The sequence below is a fragment of the Balaenoptera physalus genome (assembly GCF_965194825.1).
Source record: "Balaenoptera physalus genome assembly, chromosome: 7".
Taxonomy (NCBI): Eukaryota; Metazoa; Chordata; class Mammalia; order Artiodactyla; family Balaenopteridae; genus Balaenoptera; species Balaenoptera physalus.
In genome coordinates, this window is record NC_138886.1 from 34444630 (window position 1) to 34468206 (window position 23577).

General features: G+C 48.1%; 1 protein-coding gene across 9 annotated transcripts in view; it reads right to left on the reverse strand.

Moving 5' to 3' along the window:
* Positions 1–23577, reverse strand: part of CCDC180 (coiled-coil domain containing 180) — a 55555-nt gene that overhangs the window by 5463 nt on the left and 26515 nt on the right. For 6 of the 9 annotated variants that reach the window (XM_082468546.1, XM_082468547.1, XM_082468548.1 and 3 more), the window contains 17 exons: positions 23111–23337; positions 19824–19999; positions 18140–18320; positions 17055–17201; positions 16239–16383; positions 15931–16047; positions 14557–14655; positions 12439–12558; positions 10634–10806; positions 10326–10381; positions 10137–10215; positions 9071–9148; positions 5865–5931; positions 4950–5091; positions 1962–2122; positions 1262–1399; positions 656–767 (listed from right to left, as the gene is read on the reverse strand). In XM_082468546.1, the coding sequence (XP_082324672.1) occupies positions 656–767; positions 1262–1399; positions 1962–2122; positions 4950–5091; positions 5865–5931; positions 9071–9148; positions 10137–10215; positions 10326–10381; positions 10634–10806; positions 12439–12558; positions 14557–14655; positions 15931–16047; positions 16239–16383; positions 17055–17201; positions 18140–18320; positions 19824–19999; positions 23111–23337 (2218 nt within the window). Of the gene's footprint in view, positions 1–655; positions 768–1261; positions 1400–1961; positions 2123–4949; positions 5092–5864; positions 5932–9070; positions 9149–10136; positions 10216–10325; positions 10382–10633; positions 10807–12438; positions 12559–14556; positions 14656–15930; positions 16048–16238; positions 16384–17054; positions 17202–18139; positions 18321–19823; positions 20000–23110; positions 23338–23577 lie in introns of those variants that run through there. The other 3 variants (XM_082468544.1, XM_082468545.1, XM_082468550.1) reach the window with 3 other exon arrangements.

Sequence of the window (23577 nt, forward strand, 5' to 3'; positions counted from 1 at the left end):
CTCTGAGAGGCTCTGTGGTGCTCGGGCTTGCTGACAGCCTCACCAGTGCTGGCTGTCACTGAACTTAAAAGCCTTGCCAGGCTGTTGGCGAGAAATGATATCTTAATAATGTTTATATTCACATTTTTCATCATTGGTGAAATCAAGCATCTTTTAAATTTATTGGCCTTTTGAATTACATGTTTGTTCTCTATCTCTTTTTACAAATTTGGCCTGTCAGAGTTCTTTATACCACAGGGATATTAGGCCATTCTCTGACCTATTAGTTATTAGGAATATTTTTGCAGTTTGTGGTTCGTCTTTCCATATTTTGACATTTTTCCTTGATTTTGTTTTGGCCACAGAGAAGTGCCAGCCATTCCTTTATGGCTTCTGGTTCTTATACTTAGGAAAGCTGTCCCTACCCCAAGATTATGAAAATATTTAGCATTAGGATCTCATTTTTCATATATAATCTTTGATTCATTTGGGATTTGCTTTTTTAGTTTAAAAAAAGAGAGTTTTAATTAAAACAAACAAAAATTCATCAGTCCCCTCCATAGAGAATGTATTTTCATTCTGGGGGAGTTGGGGGAAAGCAGACCGCCCCACCCCAGGCCCATCACCCTGTGTCACACCCCCTGGGGCCAGGGCACAAGGCCGGTGGTGCACATACTTGCAACCTGGACATCGTCAATGGTGACCACCTCATCCAACTGCAGCAGGAACTTCTCAGTGAAGGTGGCCAAGCTGGCTATGAAAAACCGGCTGTACTTCCGGGTGAATTCCTGGAGGAAACATGGGGAGCACAGTGCTGCAGGGAGAGGAACTTGTCTCCAAAGACAGGCTGAGGGAGGATTTGGGGAGCAGCATGTGAGACAAGACCAGGGCCACGTGTCAACTGTGTCCAAGTTAACAGGCATCTGGTCTTCCCTAGGAGGCCTCTCCCTAGAGGGGACTTGGTTTGAAGATAGGAAATGATTCTGAAATGGCCAAGGGACAGACATAGACAATTTACTAAAGAGGAAATAAAACTTGACATGGATCTTGGAAAAGAAGTTCTCAGTAGTAATTAATTAATTTAGAAATTTAAAAATGCAAGTTACAACGGCCAATAAAGACCATCTCCACCTATGACACCCGCCTGCTTTCACACCCTGCTTTGGCCAGGGTGTCAGCGAAGGGCCGTGCTCAGTGCTGTTGCTGGGCTGTCAGTGGGGGTGACCTCCGGAGGGCAGTGCAGCCCCCAGCATCTAGACATGGAGTGGATGGCACTACTGACCTCCAGCTGCTCCCTGGTCACCGCAATCAAGGTGTCCAAATCTTCCTGCCTTTTCTCTTCCACTTGACACAGAGACTCCATTTCTTGGAGATGTGCGGGGTGTCCGAGATTTGGGTGGAGCTTCTGGGCATTTTCATCCTTCAGACAATCCAGAAATCAGTAGGTTTTTTGACCTGGTCTTGAGGTCAGGACCAAAAAGTCACTGGCCTACGTCCTCTGCCAATTATGGCCACGGCCAGACTGATGTGTGCACTGACCTGGGTGTGTGAAGGGCTGAGGAGCGGCAGAGGAGGGAAGACAGGGGCATGGCTGGAGCTGACTCCGAGGGTTAAGAAGTGGGAGAGCTGAGCATCTGCCCCAGAACAGTCAGGGTTTCAGTCCAATAAAATCAACAGCATCCACATCCCATGGCTCGAAGGACCATGTGGACAATTATTGTTGATCTCAATGGCCACAGCCCCATAGAACCAGCTGACCTACTGGTTAAATCCAACAAGGAGCGTGCTGAAGGCCTTCTATGAAGGAGCTGTTGGCTCAGCTCTCGTCTCTTCAGTGCCTAGTGTCCCTCACCCCCATCCAACAATCCCAAGCCTGGCCCACATCCTTCCCTGGCACTCAGTTCTGCCGACGCCCCACCTCCATTTCTGAACTCCCAGGGCCTCTGGTCCTGGAGAGGAGGGGCTGGTCCGGGGGGCCCCACCTTCCTTCTCTCCAGCTGTTCCTGATAATTCGAGAACTGTCCCCGGATCTCTTCGGTGGAGGTGCAATATTTTTTCCAGTGGTGCTCCTTGAAATTTTCCATCACCAGCCAACACACCTGGGGCAATAGCTCCTCAAATCTCCTCATCTGGGCCCGTAATTCTGTAGGAATTGGGGGTGGGGGACAAGGGAAAAGCACAGAGCAGAGCCAAGTTGCTGTGGCAATCTCTCCAACAAAGGCTCAGAGCAGCTTCCCAAAGAGAAAGGCTTGGTCTACAATGTGGTAATAGTTATTCCATCAAAAGGGGTCCTGTGGTCAAACCAGCATTAAAAGTACTGGACTAAACAAGTTCAAAGGACTTCTTTTCTACACTCTGTAGGACTTTCCAGTGCTTTTAAAATGCACTGCATCTTTCAGCAGTTCTGTCTCATCCATTATCTCTTCAAATATTGCCTTGATCCTAGTCTCCTCCTCTCCCTCTAGACCTCTAAGTAGCTGCATGCCAGACCTACTCTTTCTTCCATCTCTCTTCACCTCTCTCCTGTATTTCCATTTCTTTGTTTTTCTGTGCTGCATTTTGGTTATTTTCTTTGGTATTAAAGCCTTTCTTAATTTTAAAATTTCAATGATTTATTTTTCTAATATAGAAGTTTGATTTGGTTCTCTTTCATATTTACTTGGTCATTTTAATAGTCTTTTGCTCCTTACTCATGTTTCTAATTTCCTCTTTTATTTAACTCTAAACAAATACATTATTTTATATTCTGTGTCTGATACATTCAATATTTGAAGTCTTTACTGGTCTCATTCTGCTGCCTCATGCTCAAGGTGCCTTTTTCTCTGTGTGTGTGTGTGTGTGTGTCTGTGTGTTTTACGGTGAACTCTTATTCTGGGCATTTTATTTGTGGGAATCCCTGGAGGCCTGAACTGAAGGTGGGCTTTTCTGGAGAGGATTTGTAGTATCTCTACTAAACAAGCATCTGGGCATGACTAACTCAAAATCATTTTAAGCTAAGGTATCAGCTAGAGGTCTTATGGATGATCCGCAAACACAAAGTTGAATTCAGGTTTATCTAAGTGTGACTTCAGGTTTAAACACCACATAAGAGCTGGCTTATAGTTATGGATTCTCACTGGAGTTTTTCTTCTTCTTTATCCAGTGCCACGGCTTATAACAAGACAGTTTCCTTCTAGTCACTGGGGGAGGAGGGGACGTGGTTTCTGTCTCATTCTCCTTACTATGCAGATGGAGCCCTGTGGAGACCCAGTTTTCTGTGGCTTGTGCCCTTTCAGACTGCACACCTTGGGTCGTCTGGTGCTTGGTCTCTGTTCCCAGTGTCCTGGAGGCCATGAAAACAGAGGCTCAAGTGGACCTGGGAGTCAGCAAAGCCCTCAGGGCAATAGCCAGAGTCACTGCTCAATTTATCTCTGTGTTCTTATTCTCACTTAATCTTGGAGCCCTGTGTGTTTCTTACTTCATAGCTAGCTCATCCAAGCATTTAAAAGTTTACCACAAAAGTGTTGGTCAGGATAGTGGACTCCCTGAAGGAAATGGAAGTCTTCATTTAATGTGAACTGTCAATCTGCCTGAGAGGGACATAATCTGCAGCATTTCCCAAACCCATTTGACAGGGAACCTTTCTTTTGAGGAAGATCACATAGGATGGGATCCCACAGAGTTCACATGGGGAAACTCTGAGCTAGAGAAACAAAATGCTCCCTGTAGTTTCAATTCCAGTCATTCTACAGCTACAGTAATGAGAGCCACTGCTGATGATTTCCCCTGCATATGGCAGGGCTGTGAGGGGCTTAATCCTCAAAAAAGCCTTGCATGGTGCGTATTATCCTTGTCTCCATTTACAGGCAAGAGAAGGTGACTTGGTCAAGGTCATATGGCTGGGAGATGGCAGTGCTGGGTCTTGACCCCAGGTCTGGCTGTCCCCTAATCCTCTCCCTCTTCTACCTGTGCTGCCCCTCAACCAACACAGCAGGCCTGTGATGTGCCCTCAGGTTCCCTGCCGTACAGGCAGAAATAATCAGGACTTATGACTGCATAAAACACACATAGCTGTGGACATGGAGAAATAGGAACGGGGGCGGGACCTATGGGTGTGTTTTCACAGCTCCTTTTAGGTCATTATAACAAACATAAATGGCAAGATGTACCCTGCCTGCCTCTTTTCATGTCCCTATTCTCTAGGAGGCTATGTCTATCAAGTTCATCATAGCCCAAACCCATCACAGGCCAGGCATACAGTAGGCACTGTGGAAGGATTTTTCAAATGATTAAACACAGAGGCACCATATGACCCAGCAAGTCTTCTCCTAGTTAGAACCCAAGAGAAATGAAATCACACATCCACACACAACATGCACGTGAACGTTTGCAGCAGCAGCAACCATAATTGCCGAAAGGGGGAAACAACCAAGTGTCCATCACCGAATGAATAAACAATACTGCATGACTCCATTCATGTGAAAGCCCAGACAGGAAAATCTATAGAGACAGAAAGTAGATTAGCGGTTGTTTATGGCTGGGGACGTGATGGAGGGACAGTGGGTCCTAAAATTCACCGCGGTGATGGTTGCACAACTCTATGACTATATTAAAAGCCACTGAATGGGTGTAAAGTGTACAATTCAATGTATTTTAATATATTAAAATTAAATAAAATTAAATATATTAAAATTAAATTCATTAAGTGAATGTTTCAATAAAGCTGTAAAATATATCTATTCAATGAGTGAAACATTTTTAGTGATACAAATCACCATATTTCTCAAGAAAAGGGAATTTTTTTTGTCATTGTTGTTTCTCCCCAGTTAAATCTGATCAAGGTTTTTACCTAATTCTAAGATGTCAGCTTTTCACAGGGAGGCTCCTTTGCCTCCCCAGTGACCTCCAGGTCAGGAGGCATCATTCAGGCCGTGAGAGGCTCTGTGCCCCCCACCCCACCGGCCTGCAGCCCATCTGCTGGCCACACCCACCTATGAGGCAGGAGTTGTGGTACTCATCAGCCTGGCTGTGGTACTCCAGGATCTTCCTGCAGATGTTCTCTGCGCACTGGTCAAAGGTTTCGTACGTGCAGTCGGGCCTGGTGATTGAGCGCTTCTCTTTGCGGTAAAACTCCTGCAGGAGAGGGTTGAAAGTGTGGGTGCCAGGCCCCTCCCCAGGGGGCTCTGGCCCAGCATCTTGGCATCCTCCACCGTGCTCTCCTCACGCCCTGGCCTTCTCTACTGCTGTCCTCTACGCCAGCGTTGCTCCTCCTCCCTGTCTGTGCTTGTCACCACTGTCAGTATCCCAGGGCTATGCAAGGCACGAGCGAGCCAACGGTATAATTCTATGTATCCTGCAAGACTAAAATGGGTCTTCCACCCACCAGGCCGAGAGCTTTCTCTGAAGCGCCAAGCTGGGCCACTAATACGGATGACCCAGAGCTCTTCTCTAAAGCCTCACAGCCCAGGGGGAGGCAGACAGGAAGCACACAGACACCCCTGCGTGGGGTGCACTGGACCGGGGCCCTGGGTCGCTCCTACTAGAGGCCCCCTGGTCCCATGTCCCCACCCATCCCTCTGTGGTGCCACCGTGTCTGTCATCCTCTGCTGGGTGCTGGCCACTCAGGGACAGAGACGGGGCTTGTTCCTCTTGGCACACCCGGTATCTGACACACAGTAGCCAAGAAATGGTTGATGGCTGAATAAATGGGTAAATGAATGGATGAGCTTTAATTTCTAGGATGAAAGACAGCACATGAGGTGACAGAAGCTGGATAGCGTGGTCATGGGGGCTGCAGTCCCTTTTGCTCAGTTTCACCCAAAGGCCATTATCAGCAGAAGGCAAGAGGCAGAGCCCACTGGGGACGTGTGGCCAGCGGGTGGCAGAGGGGCAGGTAGAGCCCTCACCTCCACCACGGTCAGCAGGTGCTCGTTGCTCTCCCAGAGGAGGCTCAGGATGATGCCTTTAAAATCCCTGCAAGACACAGGAGACAGATTCCTGAGAGGCCTTGTCTAATCACACTAAATGGTGTGGACAAAACCAAAGGGACTGAACATTCTGAGTACTCAGCAACCCGGCCAGAACTGGAGTTGGACAGCTCGGGATGCCCAAGCATGTCCCCACCTAATATTTCTGTTCATCTAGTTTAATGCCTCTTGCATGTGACAAGCTGAGTTTGGCAGCTTCCAAGTGTCTCTGTTCTCTTTTGTCCTCATCACTTCTTGTAATTACTCATTCCTGGCCCAGGGCCATTGCTCATACTGATTCTTCTCCAGGGAACACTAACTTTCCTCTTGGTCACGTTTGTTCCTGCTCTTCCTTAGATCCTGGCTCAGTGGTGATTCCTGACTGCCTTGTTCCAATGCTCTTCGTGGCCCTCAGCTTTACAGCACTCCCCACAGGGGGACTGGGGACTGATCTGTGTGACTGGCCATTAGCCCCATCTCTCCCAGCACCTGGTAAAGTCCACCAAGACACACACCGTGCGTCTGTTTTTGTCAACCATGGAATCCCCTGTCCCATCGCAGTGCCTGCACCTATCAGTGCCTCAGTCTTGGTTGAGGGAAAAAAGAATGATTTCTTATAAATATTAATCAAATGAGCAAGACCGCCTGTAGGACCAAACATCCTCTTTCTGGTACCTCTGGCCTTTGGGTTGACTGTGCGCACACGGGGTCTTTACTGAACAAATCTGCACAGATCCAGTGAATATTCCTGTCGGTTAAGTCAACTGTCTCAACAGTAAGACTGAAATAAGGGACAGATGTGTTAGAACTGTATGTACCTGTAGGACAACTATTTTTTCACAATTTCTATAAAGTGATGCAGTGACTGCTTTACACACACATCAGTTTTGGCATTTTCTAAAATATATGTATATAAGTCATGTGATCTTTCATTTAAAAATTCATTCATCATAATTAAAGAAAATTAGAAATAAACTGAAAAGCAAGAAGAAAAAATAAATGCTAACATTTTATTGTATTTCCTTCTGCTGATTTTTAAATTGGTTTGGAACTAGGTTCACGTGCATTTTACATTCTGCACACTTATAAGTGTTCCCCCTACATTATGATATCATTTTAAATGGCTGTGTAACACCATCGAGTATGTATGCACCATGGTTTACAATCCCCCATTTTTGGACCTTTAGGGTTTTCTCCCATTTTTAACTGGGATAAAAAGTATTGCATGGTATATCATGCAAGCGTTTTCTTCTTGATAGATGGTTTCCTTGGAAGAGGGACCCACGGACCTGCACAAAAGGCATAAACTTATGGCCTTCACTATACCTTTCCCAACTGCTTTCTGGAAAAGTAATTTGCTGTCTGTTGACCTTGACAAAAACTCTCCCCTCGAGCAAACGTTAGGCTCCTCTGCATGCTTTCAGTATACTTTCCCAAATACTTTTCCACTGAGTGATTCATGACCCTGGCGTGATTTTTTTTTTTTTTTCCTGGCGTGATTTTACTAAGGATAATTTGGAACCTCATTGGCTTCCTGGGGAAACAAGATCTCCCCAAACTGGAGGGGAGACCCCCTCTAAGACCTCTCTCCCCGCCAACGCCTATGCTCCTTCTTCCTCCTTTTGCCACCTTCCACCTTCCCTTCTGTTCCCTGGTTTCCTTTGATATGACCCCTTCATAGCCCTATCTCCTCTGTCCGTCCGTCCACCCTGCCAGACCTTTCCCTTCCCACTCCAGCCCTCAACTTGCTACAGTCGCTTGAACTAAATTCAGGTGTCCTGTCCCCATCAGGGATCTCAAGGGACGGAGGAACTCCTGAAAGCAACTGCCTGAGGCTAAAGAGGAAAAAGGGCTAATTTGAAACAGGCTGGATGTTTCACCCGCTCATATGCACTCTAGAATTCAGAAACTCTTGTTAAGTATACTTATTATGGCAATATAATTATTTGTGTGAATTCAACAAAAAGCTGTCCTCCTTGTAACAGGATGTAATTGGAAACACTGATGTATAACCAAGGTTTTGACTGAAATGTCACATGGACAACGATGTATAGGATCAGATATGACCAAACAGTTTCAGGAAACTAAGGTTGACTTCATGGAGACAATGCTTCAGAGCCCTCTTGGGAAAACACACCTGGCACCTGGCTTATGAGGTTCCCAGCCTCACAGGTGAGTAAGGAAAACCTTAAGGTACTGTGGGGACCTCAAGAAGAGAGGCTTTCACCCAAATCTATAGGTACTGCAGGTGAAATCTGACTCGTCTTTTTGGCTTCAAGAGGCTTTTAAGAGTCTAATCTGAGATTCTTTTTGAAAAGTTCCAGCAACGCAAATGTAAAAAGTTTAGGTGGTCAATCACCATGCTTGCTGCACTTATGTAAATAATCAGGCCAAAGCTAATGAGACCAGACTTGTTTTGTAAACAAGAATCAAAAAGAAGGGCGACATAAATTTTATGTTTCAGTGGGAAACTATAGCACTCTCTCGTGATTAGTAGATTCTGTCCCCATTCATTGGCTTTGAGGTTTCGTGACCTCCCTGGAAACTGGCATGGATCTTGCTGTCATGTACGTTTTGTCAGTTCTTACCAAATCTCAATTCTTCTAGTCTCCTTCAATATCTGGCTACAACTCTCCACTGAGAGCTGAAACCTGACTATCTAGGTCCCTGTTGGGACTAGAAGTTGTTCTGTAGCTGGCTTTTCCTCCAGGATCCAAAGAAGCCCTGCCAGCTGGAGTCAGGTGATGGGCAACTGGAATGCCAGGAGCTACTCCCGAGTGGGCCACTCTGGGTGCTTCAGGCCCAACGTCTAGAAAGCCCCTTGACTGGCTGCCCTACTACCAAGTCTCAGTAGACGGTTCAGCTGGCCCTCAAGGAACAAAAGGTGACTGAATAGAAATGAACTTATTGTTCAAAGGAAAGAAGACTGTCTTCTTGGTGAACGTCTAAATTTGGTGGAAATATCTCTCAATAAATTTGGGTGAGTCAGGCTGAGACAAACCAATCTTGACCCTTACCCATCCCCTTGCCGACCTCTCCTGCTCTGCCCCCTACTTCCTATTTCCCTTAGCTGAGTTAGATTTAGCTGCCCCCTGACAAAGATGACAGGTTAAAATGGAGTTAAAGGACATGGCATTGGCACTTACTCTGCCGGAGGAGGTGGCTTGTCTCCGAGCACCTGGTACTTTCTATCTAGTCTGTTGGGCTTGGCATACCGTGTGATGCTGTGGGGGCAAAGGTGGGTCAGTGCTCTGGAGGCTGGAGATAAACACAGGCAGATCTGAGCCTGCGTGAGCCCCACCCGGGCCTGCCTGTGCGGCCCCGCGCTTCGAGGTGCTCCCTCCCCCTCGGCAGCTCTGGAGACAGCCTTATCGCGGGGCTGAAGCCCTGACCACTAACACCCACACAAGGCTGCCGAGAGTGGGTAAGGGACGGAGGTGCTTGGGCACAGAAATCTGTATCCTTTTCTATGGTGAGGACCCAAAGAAAAATAGGTTGAGCCACATGTAGGGTTGCCAAATTTTCAAATAAAAATACAAGTTAAACTTGAATTTCTTAATACAACACTGTAAATCAACTATACAACAATAAATTTTTAAAAAGAACTCAAATTTCATATAAGCAATGAGAAATTTTTAGTGAACATCCCATGCGATATTCGGGACACACATATATAATATTAAAAATATTATGTGCTGTTCATCTGAAATTCAAATTTAACTGGGCATCCTGAATTTTTATCTGGCAGCCCTAGCAACATGTACTTCACTGGTAACCACTGAGAGACTGAATATACAAATGGACAACAGCTGGACCATATATAAATAGAGAACTCTGGCCCATAAGCTGCAACAACCTGCCTAGGACACCAACCCCTTAGCTACAATAAAAAACTCAGGAAGCCGGCCTGAGGAAATCAGACTTGCAGGAGGACAGATCGCTACTTCTAGTGGCAATCCAGGAAGCCAAACAATACCGTGGAAAACCACCCAACTCCCGGACAGGTTCCCAGGGTGGGAGGCCATGCGAGCCAAGCCACTGGGCGGGGATGAGCACAGACCAGTCTAAAGCCCGTGTCAGAGGCGGCCCCTCGTGGGGTCCCTTGGAGTCAGGGCTGTGAGCACAGGAGGTGCACTCTGAGGACATGGTCTGGTAAAGGGTGGCGGGGTGGGGTCTGGGGAGGGGAGATCGCAGGCAGCCTAGCCTTTCTACCTCGCTGCCAAAGTGGCACTGGCAGTGGACAAGCCCTTCTTCACGGAGCGCTCTGCCCGGTTCCGGAGTCGCTTCAAGCCTTTGGGTGACGAGCACCCAGGACAAGAACAGAGGGTCCAAGGTGACATGGGGCTGGGTGGCACCACCAGCCGCCCCACCACCGGTGCCCTGAGACCTGTTTGCCTCTACCTGTTTGGGACCGCTCTTTGTCACACTGCTGGGTTGGACATTTTGAGTCAGGAAATCTGAAACCAAAGGAAAGGATGTGAGCTTTTCCCCAGTGACCACGAGCACGGCTCAGGCCAGGCACCGGGCACCATCCCAGTTAGCCCACGATGCCACGTGAGTCTGCCCAATCGTGAGCCCCACTTCAGAGGAGGAAGCTGAGGCTTTGAGAGGAGAAGCCCCCGCACAAGGTCACAGCTGTCAAGGGTGGGCTCACATGGAGGCTGGCTCCCGAAGGCTCAGGGCCCCCTGAGCACACGCAGGCCACTCACTGCAGGATCCTCCTGACCACCTCCACAGCTGGGTCTTCAATCATGGACTTCCCCACGCGGCTTGGCTGGGTGAAGGACTCGGGGGTGACCACGTCTACCTTGGCCTCTTCTTCATGGGCTTCTGAAGACACCAGGATGTCACTCTCTACCTCCAGGTTGGTCAAGATGTTGTCCTGCAGGCCAAAGTTCAGGGCCCGATTGTGTGGGTGGCAGGCAGGCAGGCAGGCTGGGTTTCCCGTCCCAGCACCACCTTGCCCAGGTGCTGTGGCTGGAGGCCAGCTGCCTGACCTCTTTGAGCCCCCCTTTTCCCTTCCGTGAAATAGCAGTGATCATATCTACCTCAGAGGACTATTCATTCATTCATTCACACGTGCATGCTTCAAAAATGTTTCTTGAGTGCCTGCTTTCTGCAAGCCTCTGCCTGGGTATGGGACACAGGATGAAGAGGCCACATGTGACCCTTACTCTCATGGAGCTTACAGTCTGGTCAGAGAGACAAGACATTTATTTGACCACAGATAAATGGTCAAAAATGGGGCCAGTGTTATCAAGGGGAAGTTCCAGTGTCTTCCCTGAGGCTGAGGGTCACAGACCTGTAAGGCCACCTGTAGATGTGCCCAGGCGGTGTTTCTGACCAACGGACAAGTGAGTGAATGCGTGCATGGATGAGTGAGTGGCCACCTCCACCTCGAGTTGGACCTTAGAGAAAGGGTGGAAGTGGCGGCCCACCACGAGTGCTTAGTTGAACTGTCCCCTATTTCATCCTGCATCTTGGCTCAGTGCTAGACTGTCAGCACCGTAAGGGAAGGACTCCAGCTGGACTCCTAAGTTTCATCTCGTGGGGCGCAGTACTGATGGTGTGATGGAAGCTTAGTGCTAGTGGCACGGCGGGAAGAGCCTCCCCAAAGAAGGAAGGGCTGGTTCAGAGTGTGGCAGTGAGAGGCAGGACCTGAGGGTGGCCAGAGCAGAACTTGAGGGGTGTCCGCTTATGCTACCATTGGCTCTGTCACAGCCCTTCTGGCAGCTGTGAGCACCTCTGGTGTTGAAAGCTTGGTGAGAGAGGGTGGGGTGAGGGCGACAGGTTCTGCCCTCTTGGGGCGCACCATCTAGGGGAGACGGCTCCTAAAAGGGAGACCTCACTGCATGGTCTGGGGGCTCATGGGGAAGTGGGACATGCCACCAAAGCCAGGGGGTGAGAGAAGGCCTGGGGGAAGAGACCTCTTAGGGGGGCCAGAGAAATGAAGAGCCCACGGAGGGCAGACCTTGAAGGAGGTTGCTGCGCAGGTCTAGGTAAAGGGTCTGGATTTTATCCCAAGGGCAGAAGAGTGACACGGGCAGACTGGCCTTGTCCAGCATGAGGTCTGGCTGCAGCTCCGGGAATGGATCATGGGGGAAGTGAGAGGATAAGGGCAGCCATGCGGGCAAGAGACGGGGGTCTTGGACAAGGCCACGGGGGGTGGGGTGGGGAGAAGCCGGTGGCTGCTCATGGCAGCGGGTGGGAAGGAAGAGGCTGAGAGGTGAGGCTGCCCTGAGAGCTGGTGGGCCCTGATGGCGGGAGGAGGTGCTGCCGGGAGGTGAGGGGTCGCCTAAGAGACCAGTGCAGGGAAGTGACCCATCTGGGATTTGAACCCAGATCTGACTCCACAGCCTGTGGCCTTTCCGAAGCATCCCAGCAGGCCTGACGTCCAGCAGTGGCCTGGGAGATCTTCTTGCCTTGGGCTCTGCTGAACCCTGCGGGTTTCCTGGGAGCCCGGACCCAACAGCTCAGCCGCTCTTCCCCACGGCCGCCCCATCCCGTTCCTTACGGTAAAGACCACTTGAGTCACGGATACCATGTCCAGCTTGCAGTTGAGATACTGAATCCTCGGGCTCAGTTTTTCTTTCCAAGTTCGAACAAGGCCAAGGAGGTCTTCTGTGGTCACTATCTAGCGCGAACATGGGGGAAAAAAGCCACAGGAAGCAGGCTGCGGGCAGGCAGGCTGACTCCATGTGAACTGCAGGAACCGGCTGGCTGGCAAGGACACCTCTTGGCTCCATGGAGGCCCCTCACTTGCAGGGAGGGCCCTGTGGGAGTGGGGAGCCCTGGGCTGGCTCTCTCAGGCGGCTCCACTGCAGCAGTGGATCCTTCCCTGATGGGGCATCGGGAGTTCTATTCCTGGTTCTATGGGTTTGTTCTGGGCAAAGGATTTAAACTTGCTCTACTTAGTCTCCCCATCAGTGTGATGGGGACACAGAATGTTCCTTAGGATCTCTTCTAGTTCTAATGCTCTTCGTGTAGAAGGAAATATTTGGCCCAAGATGGTGAGGGTGTGAGGAGTGAAATGGCCACAGCCTTTCTGGAGGGTGATCTGGCTATCAGATCAAATACGTCAAATACATGACCCCTTGGAGCAACAGTCCCACAGACCATACCTTGCAGGGGGCAGGGAAGCACCCGTGAGGATGTTCACCTTCCCCAAGCAGCCCGCACAGCGCTCAGTAGTCCCCACACATTGCTCCCTGAATGGCTCACTGACCTACTGGATGACCCAGGCCAGGTGGCGCCTTGGCCTCTTCCCACTCCCTTCATTTCCAATGCACCCTGAATCCCGCCCATTCCCCTGCCGCTCAACCCCGGGATTGGAACATGTCCCTGCTGGAGTCTTGAGTGGTGACACTATTTGGTCTTGGCACTCTGCCTCATTCTTACTTGCCTCCCTGCCTTTCTGCACCCAGCAGCCAGAAGGTCTTCTTTAACGTGGCACTGAGCACACGGCCCTGGCCACACCCTTCCCTGGTCCCCACCGCCTTCACCGAACATCTGATGCATTGCTTCCATCTCCTGATCACCACCCGGCAGAAGTGTCCAACCAGTGTCCTCTGCCAACACAGGACCACCCGCCCGCTCAAGCTCATGCTCCCCACCCCATGCCAGGGTCTGTGCAAGCCCCCAGGTACCCTGCCCAGTGCCCTGACACATCAGATAGGAAGTGAGGAAATGTGGGAGAGCAAATGCTTCTGCTCTGAAGAGACAGAGTTGTCCCTAAAGGGCCTGCAGAAGGGGTCACAGCAGATTAAGCTGGTTTTCCCCTGCTCCCCCCGTGTATGTGTAGAAATATCTGCACGAAAACACAAGAGGTTACATGGGACCTCCACTCTGTGCTTCGTGGATGTTCAAACTTTTTTCACCAAGCACATGTAACTATGCAAGAAAAAGCAGTAAAGATAGAAAAATAAATGTCCTCTCAGTGCTAATAACAATAAAACCTCAACTTAGTCACTGAAATGGAAGACAGAACCCCTGGCCAGGACATCTGGTTCTCGAGTGCCTGGTTGAACTGTGGAGAAAAGATTACTTGGAGTGGCCAGGGTGCAGGTGGCACGAGGGACAGAGACATGCACTAGAAGCAGAAAAACAAGCAAGTCAGCAACGTAAACACGCAGAGACCCGCTACGCTGGTCAGGGCCTGGCAGGCACCTGGAACCTCGCTTCTCCCAGACTTCGCTACAATTTGGACTTTCCACAGCTTATACACAGAAAATGGAAGTAACCAATTTATGTGCAATGGTCAAAACAAAAGGAAAATCAAACAAAAGGTGGTTGTTCAGAGGGCAGAGTCCTGCCTCTGTTATTCATCCAGGGCTGTGTTCCTATTACAGGGAGGGAGGCCTGGTGACATTAGAGGGGGAGGGAGGCCAGACTCAAGCCCCTGTGCTCACTGGCCTCGAGATGCCTGCCTGGGAGGTGCTAGGGGCCGGGGGCAATGGCTGTTTTCTCTTCTCGTCCTTAATTCCATTGAATAAAACAGGGGTTAAGTAGGAAGACTCAGAGGCCCCGCTGGTAGTGGAGAAATCTTGACCACAGATGTAAGTTTATTTCCGGTTTACGATTCTGGCCTGATGCATCTTTACTATTCATAGCTTAGTATCCACTGAGCACTTACTTTTTCATCTCCCCTTGAGCTTCGGCACATTTGTACCTTGCTTTGAAGCTGTTCCAGAGAAGAATTTAATCCATCTGTTTGCAAATTGGATTTTGCCACCTAGAAAAACCAGAGGTTCTGAGATTTGTTTCTAGAATACTTATTTTGATCAAGAAAATGTTCCGCAAATCATTATCTGAGAGGTGGATTAAGTACCGAAAAAATGAAATCAGGGGGAAAAATGCACAGTCGTATCAGAAACTCGATCAATGCAAATTTAAAGGACTTTTTTTTACTGTCAAATAGTAAGTTTTAAAAATAAAACTGGCAACGTGCAGTACTGGTTGAGGGCATTAGGAGGACACACTCATGCCCTATTGGTGAGGGGATGTCTGTACAAGCCACCTGAAAAGTACAAAGAGCCTTAAAACATTCATGCTCTAACCCAGTAATTCCAGCTCTGGGAGGCACCCTATGGACATCATCAGAGTTTCCAGTGCAAGCATGTCTAACACACCATTGTGTATATAATAAGTGAAACCCACCAAATGTTCCTCCAAAAAGGAATGGTTAAGTAAAAATGGCAACCCATTCGGAAGAGAGAAACCATCAAAGTGATGTTTTTGAAGAAACTTTTCAAGATTATACAGCTTAAAAAATTGTAATAAATAGCACCCTTCCCTTGTCCCCACTGCCCTCACCCTCACTCCAGCACCAGGAGCCCAGCTCACACGGCCCTGCTGACCCGGCCCCCGCTCCAGCCTCATTGCTCCCCACTTTTTCTTGCTCGAGCTCTCTCTCCCCTTGGCTCCAGCTCCCCAGGATTTTTTTCACGATCTCTCCAGGACACTGCTCCCCACCCTCCTGCCTGGCTGGCTCTTCCTTCGCCATCAAGCCTTGGGAAACACCACTTTCCTAGTCCAGGTGAAATCCTCTCCTCTGCGTCCCCACGCACCTCACACAGCCCTCATGGCCTCTGTAGCACAGATGGCCTGGCATGGTTAAGGCCTGAATTTCTGGTGTCAGTCAGACCTGGGTTCACATTTTGGCTCCACCATTTAAGAACTCTGTGTTCTTGCCCTAAGTCACTTAATGACTCTCTGCCTCAGTTTCTTTATCTCTAAAATGGGGATAAGAATGGTACTTGCCTCACAGCTCTTGTGAGGACTCAAACAGTTAATCAAAATAAGCCCACTGGCAGGCTGCATGGTGCATAATAACTCAGTGGATGTTAGAAACTATTACGATTTAATCTCTGACTTCCTGGCTGGAGTGCAAGTCCCGTGGGGCAGAGACCACACCAGTACCCCCAGCACCTGGGACAGTGCCTGGCATGCAGGTGTGTGTGATAAACGTCAAGTCCCATGGGGCAGATGAAGACTGAATCTGTCCTACCTCGCACTTGATGTTCACTTGTAGATTTGTCAGCAACCGCTGGATTTTCTCTATGAAAATAAGGTCCACAGACAGGTTATGGAATTTACTTTCAAACTTGTTGATGACATCGTTAGCCTTAAAGAAAGAGAAAAAGTAAAGGAGTGGGGCTTAATTTGGAACTTTTGGACTTTAGAAGCAGAGGGGGACAGGCTCAGTTAATGGTTGGAAAGGGGGCTTGACCAGCCTATCAGGCAGTGAGCAAGGCAACCACCTTGTAAGCGGGTATCAGGGGAGCCTGGCTAGAGGTCGTGGTGGGGCCCTCTCACCTGGTCCAGGTACTCGCTCTCCATCTTCTCCATGTTGATCATGATTAAATTTTCAACAAACTCTATCCGGGCAGCTTCCTTCTCCAGTCGATGACACAGTGAGTCAATTTCTTCAGAAGAAAAGTTGCCTCCCTCTGAGAACAATCTGAAAATAATTGGGGAGAAATAAAAGCCACTGATCAGACCTGAACCTTTCCACCCAGTCCAAATACTGTGGTTGACAAGGCTTTAGATTAAAAGTACAAGATCATGGAAAAACAAATGCAGGTAACTCAAGGACAGAAGCAGGGAAACAACCCAAATGTCCATCAAGGGATGAATGGATAAACAAAATGTGGTACACCCACACAATGGAATATTACTGAGACTTAAGAAGGAATGAAATTCTAACAGATGCTGTGACATGGATGAGCATTGAAGACATTATGCTAAGTGAAGAAAACAGACACACAAAAGAACAAATATGGTGTGATTTCACTTCTATGAGGTCCCTAGAGTAGTCAAATTCATAGAGACCGAAAATAGAATGGTGGTTCCCAGGGGCTGGGGGAGGGCAAAATGGGCAGTTAGTGTTTAAGTTAGTGTTTAGAGATTCAGTTTGTGAGGATGAAAATGTTCTGGAGATGGATGGTGGTGATGGTTGCACAACAGTGTGAATGTACTTAATGCCAGTGAACTGTACACCTAAAATGGTTAAAATGGATCATTTTATGTTACGGATATTTTGTCCCTATTAAAAAATGGAGGGGCAAACAAGACCACCTCTCGATAGAGAAAGCCCAGTGGCCCACAGAGGCCCCAGATGCTGGCTCTCACCTGCAGTGCCTGACAAACTCAACGTTGGTGTAGCGAAGCTTGCCCAGGCTCTCCTCCAGGTACTGGCGGAAGCTGCGCAGGGACACCTGGAAGACGTCGACGTAGCTGAGCAGTTCCCGGTGCAGAGTGCTGCTGAGAGTGACCAGCCTGGGGGACACGGGAGGGCAGGGTGGTGACCTGGGCACGGGTGGGCGGCCTGGGAGGTGGCTTGAGCTCCACATGCCATGCCCAGCTGTGGGGTCACCAGAACCACTGCCTGTCTTCTCTGGGTAGAAAAAGAGGCCTTAGAAGGAAGTTCACGATGCCAGTGCGTGTGGGGCTCTCAGTGAGCTGGACCAGAGGGCAGCCCTCTCCTCTGTCCGGCCCCTGCCACCAGATTGCTAAGAGAATCCCCAGGTCCTACTGGCTCCGCCCCCTCCTCCCTCCACCCGCTCTCTCGAACTCACTCCCACAGACGTGGCTCCTGGAGCCCGGGACTTCCTGAGAGAGCAGGCTGCAGGTTTCCTCTTTACACCCAAGTCCACCCTAACCAGCTGCCTCTTGTGCACCTGACCACGGTACAGACACCTGTGAGGGCTCCTCACCGGTGACCTGACGCAGGCCTCCCTGGGCACACCGCAGCCTCACCTCAAATCCCTGAGGGGCCTCCCGGACCCCTCACTCTGCCCTGAGAGCAGGGCATCCCCACCTCGAGCTGGGCCAGTGCTCCTCTCCGACGGGAGAAGCCTGCCCCCTCCCCACCTTTCTCCATCCCAGGCCCGAGGGCCTCCTGCAGGAAGCTCTTCCTGATTTCTCCTGATAGGAGCGGTCTTTCCCACCACGGACGTTTCAGGGCACATCATCTGCACCCCTGCACTCTGACCACAGGCACCCTTTTCTCTCTTCGGCTGCTCCCCCACCCCCAGCGCCCAGCCCCCGGCCAGATGCTTCATACAGTTGCACCCTTGTGAAGAGGTGAAAACCCTTCTGGAAACCCTGACCCTTCTATTATCCACAGGGGGTGGGGGAACCACTCCTTTGAGAACAGCCACCTGGCTGGGATTCTAGGGCCACGAGGCTACAGCTGAGACCCCTGGTGCCCTTACTTCTGGCTCTTGGTGGCGTTCAAGAAGATGTGTTCCATGTCGTAAATCTTGCGCCGGAAGTTTCTGCTCCTCATGTTCTGCTCCTCTTGGAACTGGCAGAACATCATCCTCTCCTTCCTCAGCGTCTCCATCACCCCCGCACAGTGGCTGTCCAGCCGCTCTTGGTGAAGCAAGAGTTCGGCTGGAAAGGGACAAGGGGAGATGAGGCCCTCCAGGATCTCAAGTCAGCTCAGGACAGCGCTTTCCTGGACAGTGATGTGCCTCTCCCGGGCCAGCTGCAGAGCAGGAACCTTTCAGGCCAAGGTCCCTTATCCTGTCCCCACTGCCCTCCCCGGGGCCTGGCCTGGGAATGGACACAGATCTCAGGGAGGCCAATGTGAGACAGCCCTGGGTCTGTAACTGGAGAGGAGGATCTGGCCGGCTGTGATCAGGGAGGTGCCTGCTGGTGGAGTTACCCTGCCTGCAGCAGGAACAAAGCCTGGGAGACGGAGAGCACCTCCCACCCCAGGAGCAGGTGGGATGGGTGTTGGGGAGGGCAGGGATCTTGATGCGAGGGCCTGGGAGAAAATAGCCAGCACAAAGCTGGGCAGTTGGCATGTGTCCCTTTATATCAGTGGCTTCTCATTTCCAATGAGCCTCAGTTACAATGGACTTCAAGAGCTCCATCATAGGCCTTTAGAGTTAGCAGAGAGCCCCAGCTCACCTCATCTCACCTCCTACTTCCTGGAGTGGAGGAAGCGCTGTGGTCTCAGCTCTGCCAAAAACCAATGGTGGGATTCTGGGGCTTTGCTTCTCCAGCCTCGTTTTACACATTATGCACTGGGCCAGGAGCCAGGGAAGGGGGAGGAAACCAGCCTTCAGGGAGCATCTTTGTTTATATTTATAATTAATGCACACATTTCCCATATGAGGACAACGAGGTTCCAAAAGTCAAGCTGGTCTCCCAAGGCCACAAGCATTGGGCCTCTGGAGTCCACACTCTTTCGCTGCTCCAGGCAATAGGAGGCTGGGTGGGGTCACGTGGGGGCTCTCTGGAAGCTTTCAGGGTCAATAATGGAGCTTAAAGTGTGACTCGAGTAAAAACCTGACGGGAGCCGTTGAAGGATCCAAATAAAATTGCCCTCCCTCCAATTAATGGAGCCCTCTGCCTTAGAGAGAAATGGCATGTCTTTTCAAGTGTTAAAAATTATAAGCTGAAAACAATGGCTACCACTTTTGGAGGTTCTGGCTTATGCCAGATGCTCATGATTCCTCACTGTACCATTTCAAGGAGAGTTAATTACCACCAGCAGCATGCCCTCTGCAGGTTAGGAAGGGAACAGAGAGGTCAGGTAACCTGCCCAGAATCCCACAGTTAGACAGGTTGAGCCTGTTAGCTCTGATTCCTGAACTACAGGCTTGCCTCTAGGGCATCTGCCATGCAGGTGTGTGTCTGACAGGTGTGTGAGCATATCTGGGATCCACAAAGCTAAAATAGGACAATACTCTTCACTTCAGCATCTAACACCTTCTTTAAAAAAACCTTAAATGAGGATTCTGAGTACAACCTTCTCTGCCAACCTGGGAGGTACGAACCCTCACGCACATCTTCCAACGTATGATGACAACATGCTAAGCATTGTGTGGTACAAGCTGCTAATGAACGTGGGGCTGCAATGGCACAGACACCGGGGGTCTGCAGTACCTGCCCTGACGTTGTGGATGTCCTTTTCAATGAGCTGGGCTCTTGGCTGGTGCAGGTGCAGACGCAGCTCCAGTTCTGAATCCAGCTCATCAATCTTGGTGGCCACGATGACCCGGGCATTGAGGGCACATTGGTCAAACCACTTCTCTAAGTGCTCAAAAAAGCCAGCTCGAAGCCTAAGGGAGAGACCAGCGAGGGTCAGCAACTGTGACCAGGGAGATATCTTTCCACACTGATACTTAAAGTGCTTCCCCCTTCTACTCCTTCTTCCTTATTTTATTTCCCACTACATTGTATCTCTTTGTTTGGGTAGACCATCATTCATTTAGCCAGACCCCCTGTTAAAGGACATTGGGTGGTTTCCAACCATTTGTTCTTACAAAGAAGACTGCAATGAATAACCTCGTACATATGTCAAGTGTAGAACAATTTCTATAGGATAAATTCCCTGAAAAGGAACTGTTGAATCAAAGCCTGAAATACATTTGTGGATCTGGTAGATACGGCCAAACTGCTTCTGTTGCAAGGCAAATTGAACTCCCATCAACAATGAATAAAAGTTCCTATCTATCCATAGCTTCAGAATGTATTGTCAAACTCTTGAATTTGACAATTTTGTCATATTATGACTGAGATTGAACATATTTTCATGTGTTTAAGACTATTAAATTTCTTTTTCTGTGTACTATACATTAATATCTTTTGTCCATCATTCTAGTGTGTAGTTGCCTTTTTTCTTATTAATTTCTAGGATCTCTTTATGTATTGGGAACATAAGGTCCTTTGACTGAGATGTGAGTTGCAAATATTCTTCCCAGTTTATTATTTCATCCTGTTAAAATGTAGAGTGATTTTCTTGGCTATATATTGTTAAGATGTTGGTTCTCTCCAAATGTATCTACACATCCAATACAGTAACAATTAAAAGCTCGGCAAATGCCTTCTTTCGGAAACTGATGGGCTGATTTCAAACTTATATAGAAATACAAAGGGCCAAGGATAGTCAAAACAATCTTGGAGGACGTCAAGGTTGGAGGACTTACACCACCAGATAATAAGACTTAATATAAAGCTACAGTAATCAATCAGGGGGAGGTGGTGATGTGAGGCCTGGCAGAGCAGTGGAGAGAGGAGAGTCTTCTCAAATGGCCTGGGGTCAACTGGTTATCCATATGGGAAAGAAATGAATCTGACTCCTACCTCATACATAAACAAAAATCAATTCCAGTTGAATTGTACATCTAACTATGAAAGTTTAAAACTATAACATTTATGGTAGATAACACAGGAGAATATTTTCATGACCTTGGGGCAAGCAAAGATATCTTAGATAAGACAGAAATTACCCTAACCCTAGTGAAAAAAACTGATGACTAGGACCTTATTAAAAGGATTTCTGTTCATCAAAAGATACCTTTAAGAGAGTAAAAAAGGCAAGCATAGAGAGGGGATGAACATTTGCCATGTATTTAACTAACAAAAAACTCATATCTGAGATAGATAACTCACATAAATTAATAAGATGTAAGATAGGCAATCCACCAGGAAAAAAATGGGCAAAAAATTTGGCTAGGCATTTCACAGAAAGATTACTAAATGGCCAATAAGTATATGACAAGGTACACAGCATTGTTACTCATCAGGAAAATGCTAATTAAAACCACAATGAAACACCACTACACATACACCAGAATGGCTAAAATAAAAACTACTGACAAAACCAAGTGAGGATGTGGAGCAACTGGAACTCTCATACATTGCTGTAAACTGTTAAAACAAAACCACTTTTGAAACCTCTTTGGCAGTATCTTTTGGTTATATCTCCTCTGAGACAGATGGACCAAAAGATAGATGGACACACATGTAAGTCAATTTCCCAACAATTCCACTCTTAGTTATATATCTAACAGAAATATATACACATGTTCACCAAAAGAAGCCAGACATAAAAGAATACATTCTATGTAATTCCATTTAAATAAGTTCAAAAACAAGCAAAACTAATTCAGAAGTTAGAATATTTGTTATCCTTGGGTAAGGGAGGGCAGTGATGCGAGATGGGTACATGAAGGGGGTTGGTAGTGCTGTCTTTCCTGTGGGTACTGATTACTGGGTGTGTTCCCTTTGGGAAATTAATTGAGCTATACGCTCATAATTTCCATACTTTTCGGTATGTATGCTATGCTTCAACATTCAAATCCAATCCGTTGAACACAGAACTATTTTTTTGGTTGGTCCCAAGGCCAGATGGCATAGTGTTTGGTTCAAGACTCTGGAATTACAGGGTCTAGGTTCATATCCTGGATTTAACTACTTCCTATCTCAGAGATCTCGTCCAAGTTATTAATTCTGAGCTTCAGTTTCTAGAATCACCTGTAAAATGAACTAATTACAGTACCCCTCTCTTAGTTATTGAGAGTATTAAACTTTCTCAATAAATATTAGCTCCGATGGTGGTCCTTGCTTTTCTTCATTCCCTGGTCTATGGAGAGGGCAGACAATGGCCTGTGACAGAGGAAGGAGGAGGATGAGGTTCAGGTCAGAAGACATTTTCAAGGTGAGATGATGCTGAGGTGAAGGAGAATAGAGTCCAAAGGCCTGACTTTACTCCTTCTACTCCCTGCCTCTGGTCTCCTGTCCATATGTAAACATGGGAGGTAGACTAACCAGGTGATCTCTAGCTGGTTAGTCCTAGCTATGACACTATAGTATCAGGAGGGCAATGCAAATGCTATCCAAGAGCCAAATGCAAATTTTCACATTTGTTCCAAATTCAAACATAAAGGACCAGAAAGAAATTTGGGAGTTAGGGGCAGTAAATGTTCAGTGGTAAAATTATTCTATATTCTTCATTGTACTTTTTTCAATTTTCTACATTAAATGTGTCACATAACCAGAGCAAAATACCATATGATATACTCATAACTGTGGTCTATATCTATATAATTTTCCTAAAAAAGAAAAGAAAATGAACTCTAATATTAACAGACATGCCAGGATCTAGAACCCAGAAACACCTTGTAGGGAAAACCCTGTTTCTTATGTATTGATACAAGGCCCAGGCCAGCAAGTCACCCTGGGAAAGGCAGAGGGCTCACTCTCACAGAGGATATCTGTGACTGCGAAAAATCCCTGGACATCTGCTACTTTGTGTTGTGTTTCTCATCTCTACCCTCAGTTACCTACGTGTTTTCTTTTCCATCGAAACTAGTCCAATCTTCCATTATACTATTTCACCTTGTTAATAAAACTCAAGGAGAATGAGAATAAAAGGGTTTTTTACTCACTGTTTCTTAATTTCTAAAACTAGTCTGGACGGAATGATCACTTGTTCTAGGACCTTGGCACTGGAACTGTCATTGAAGAGAATGGCAGAAACGTTGGAATGGGGCCTCTTGCTACTCTCTTCTTGTTCCAGGGGCAGGAAGACAAAGTAAGTGTTCCCACTGGAGGTTGTGAAGGACTCCATTTCCTCGTGGGAGACCGCTCCCAGACTCTCTTCCTGGGCTCTGACCTAAGCAGAAAACAAGACTTTAGACTTGGCATCATCAAACAGACTTGGTGATCCTACCACAGGTTCCTTGACATCAGAGGTTGTAAACCTGTGGGACAAATCTTGCCTATAATTGCTTTTTGCCCATACAGTGCCTTTTAAAATTGGGAAATTCCACCTAAAAATCTGGATTTCTGATTTCTTTTAAAAATGAGAAAATCTGGCAATTCTGAGCCTACATTCCCACAGGGCATTGTTGGC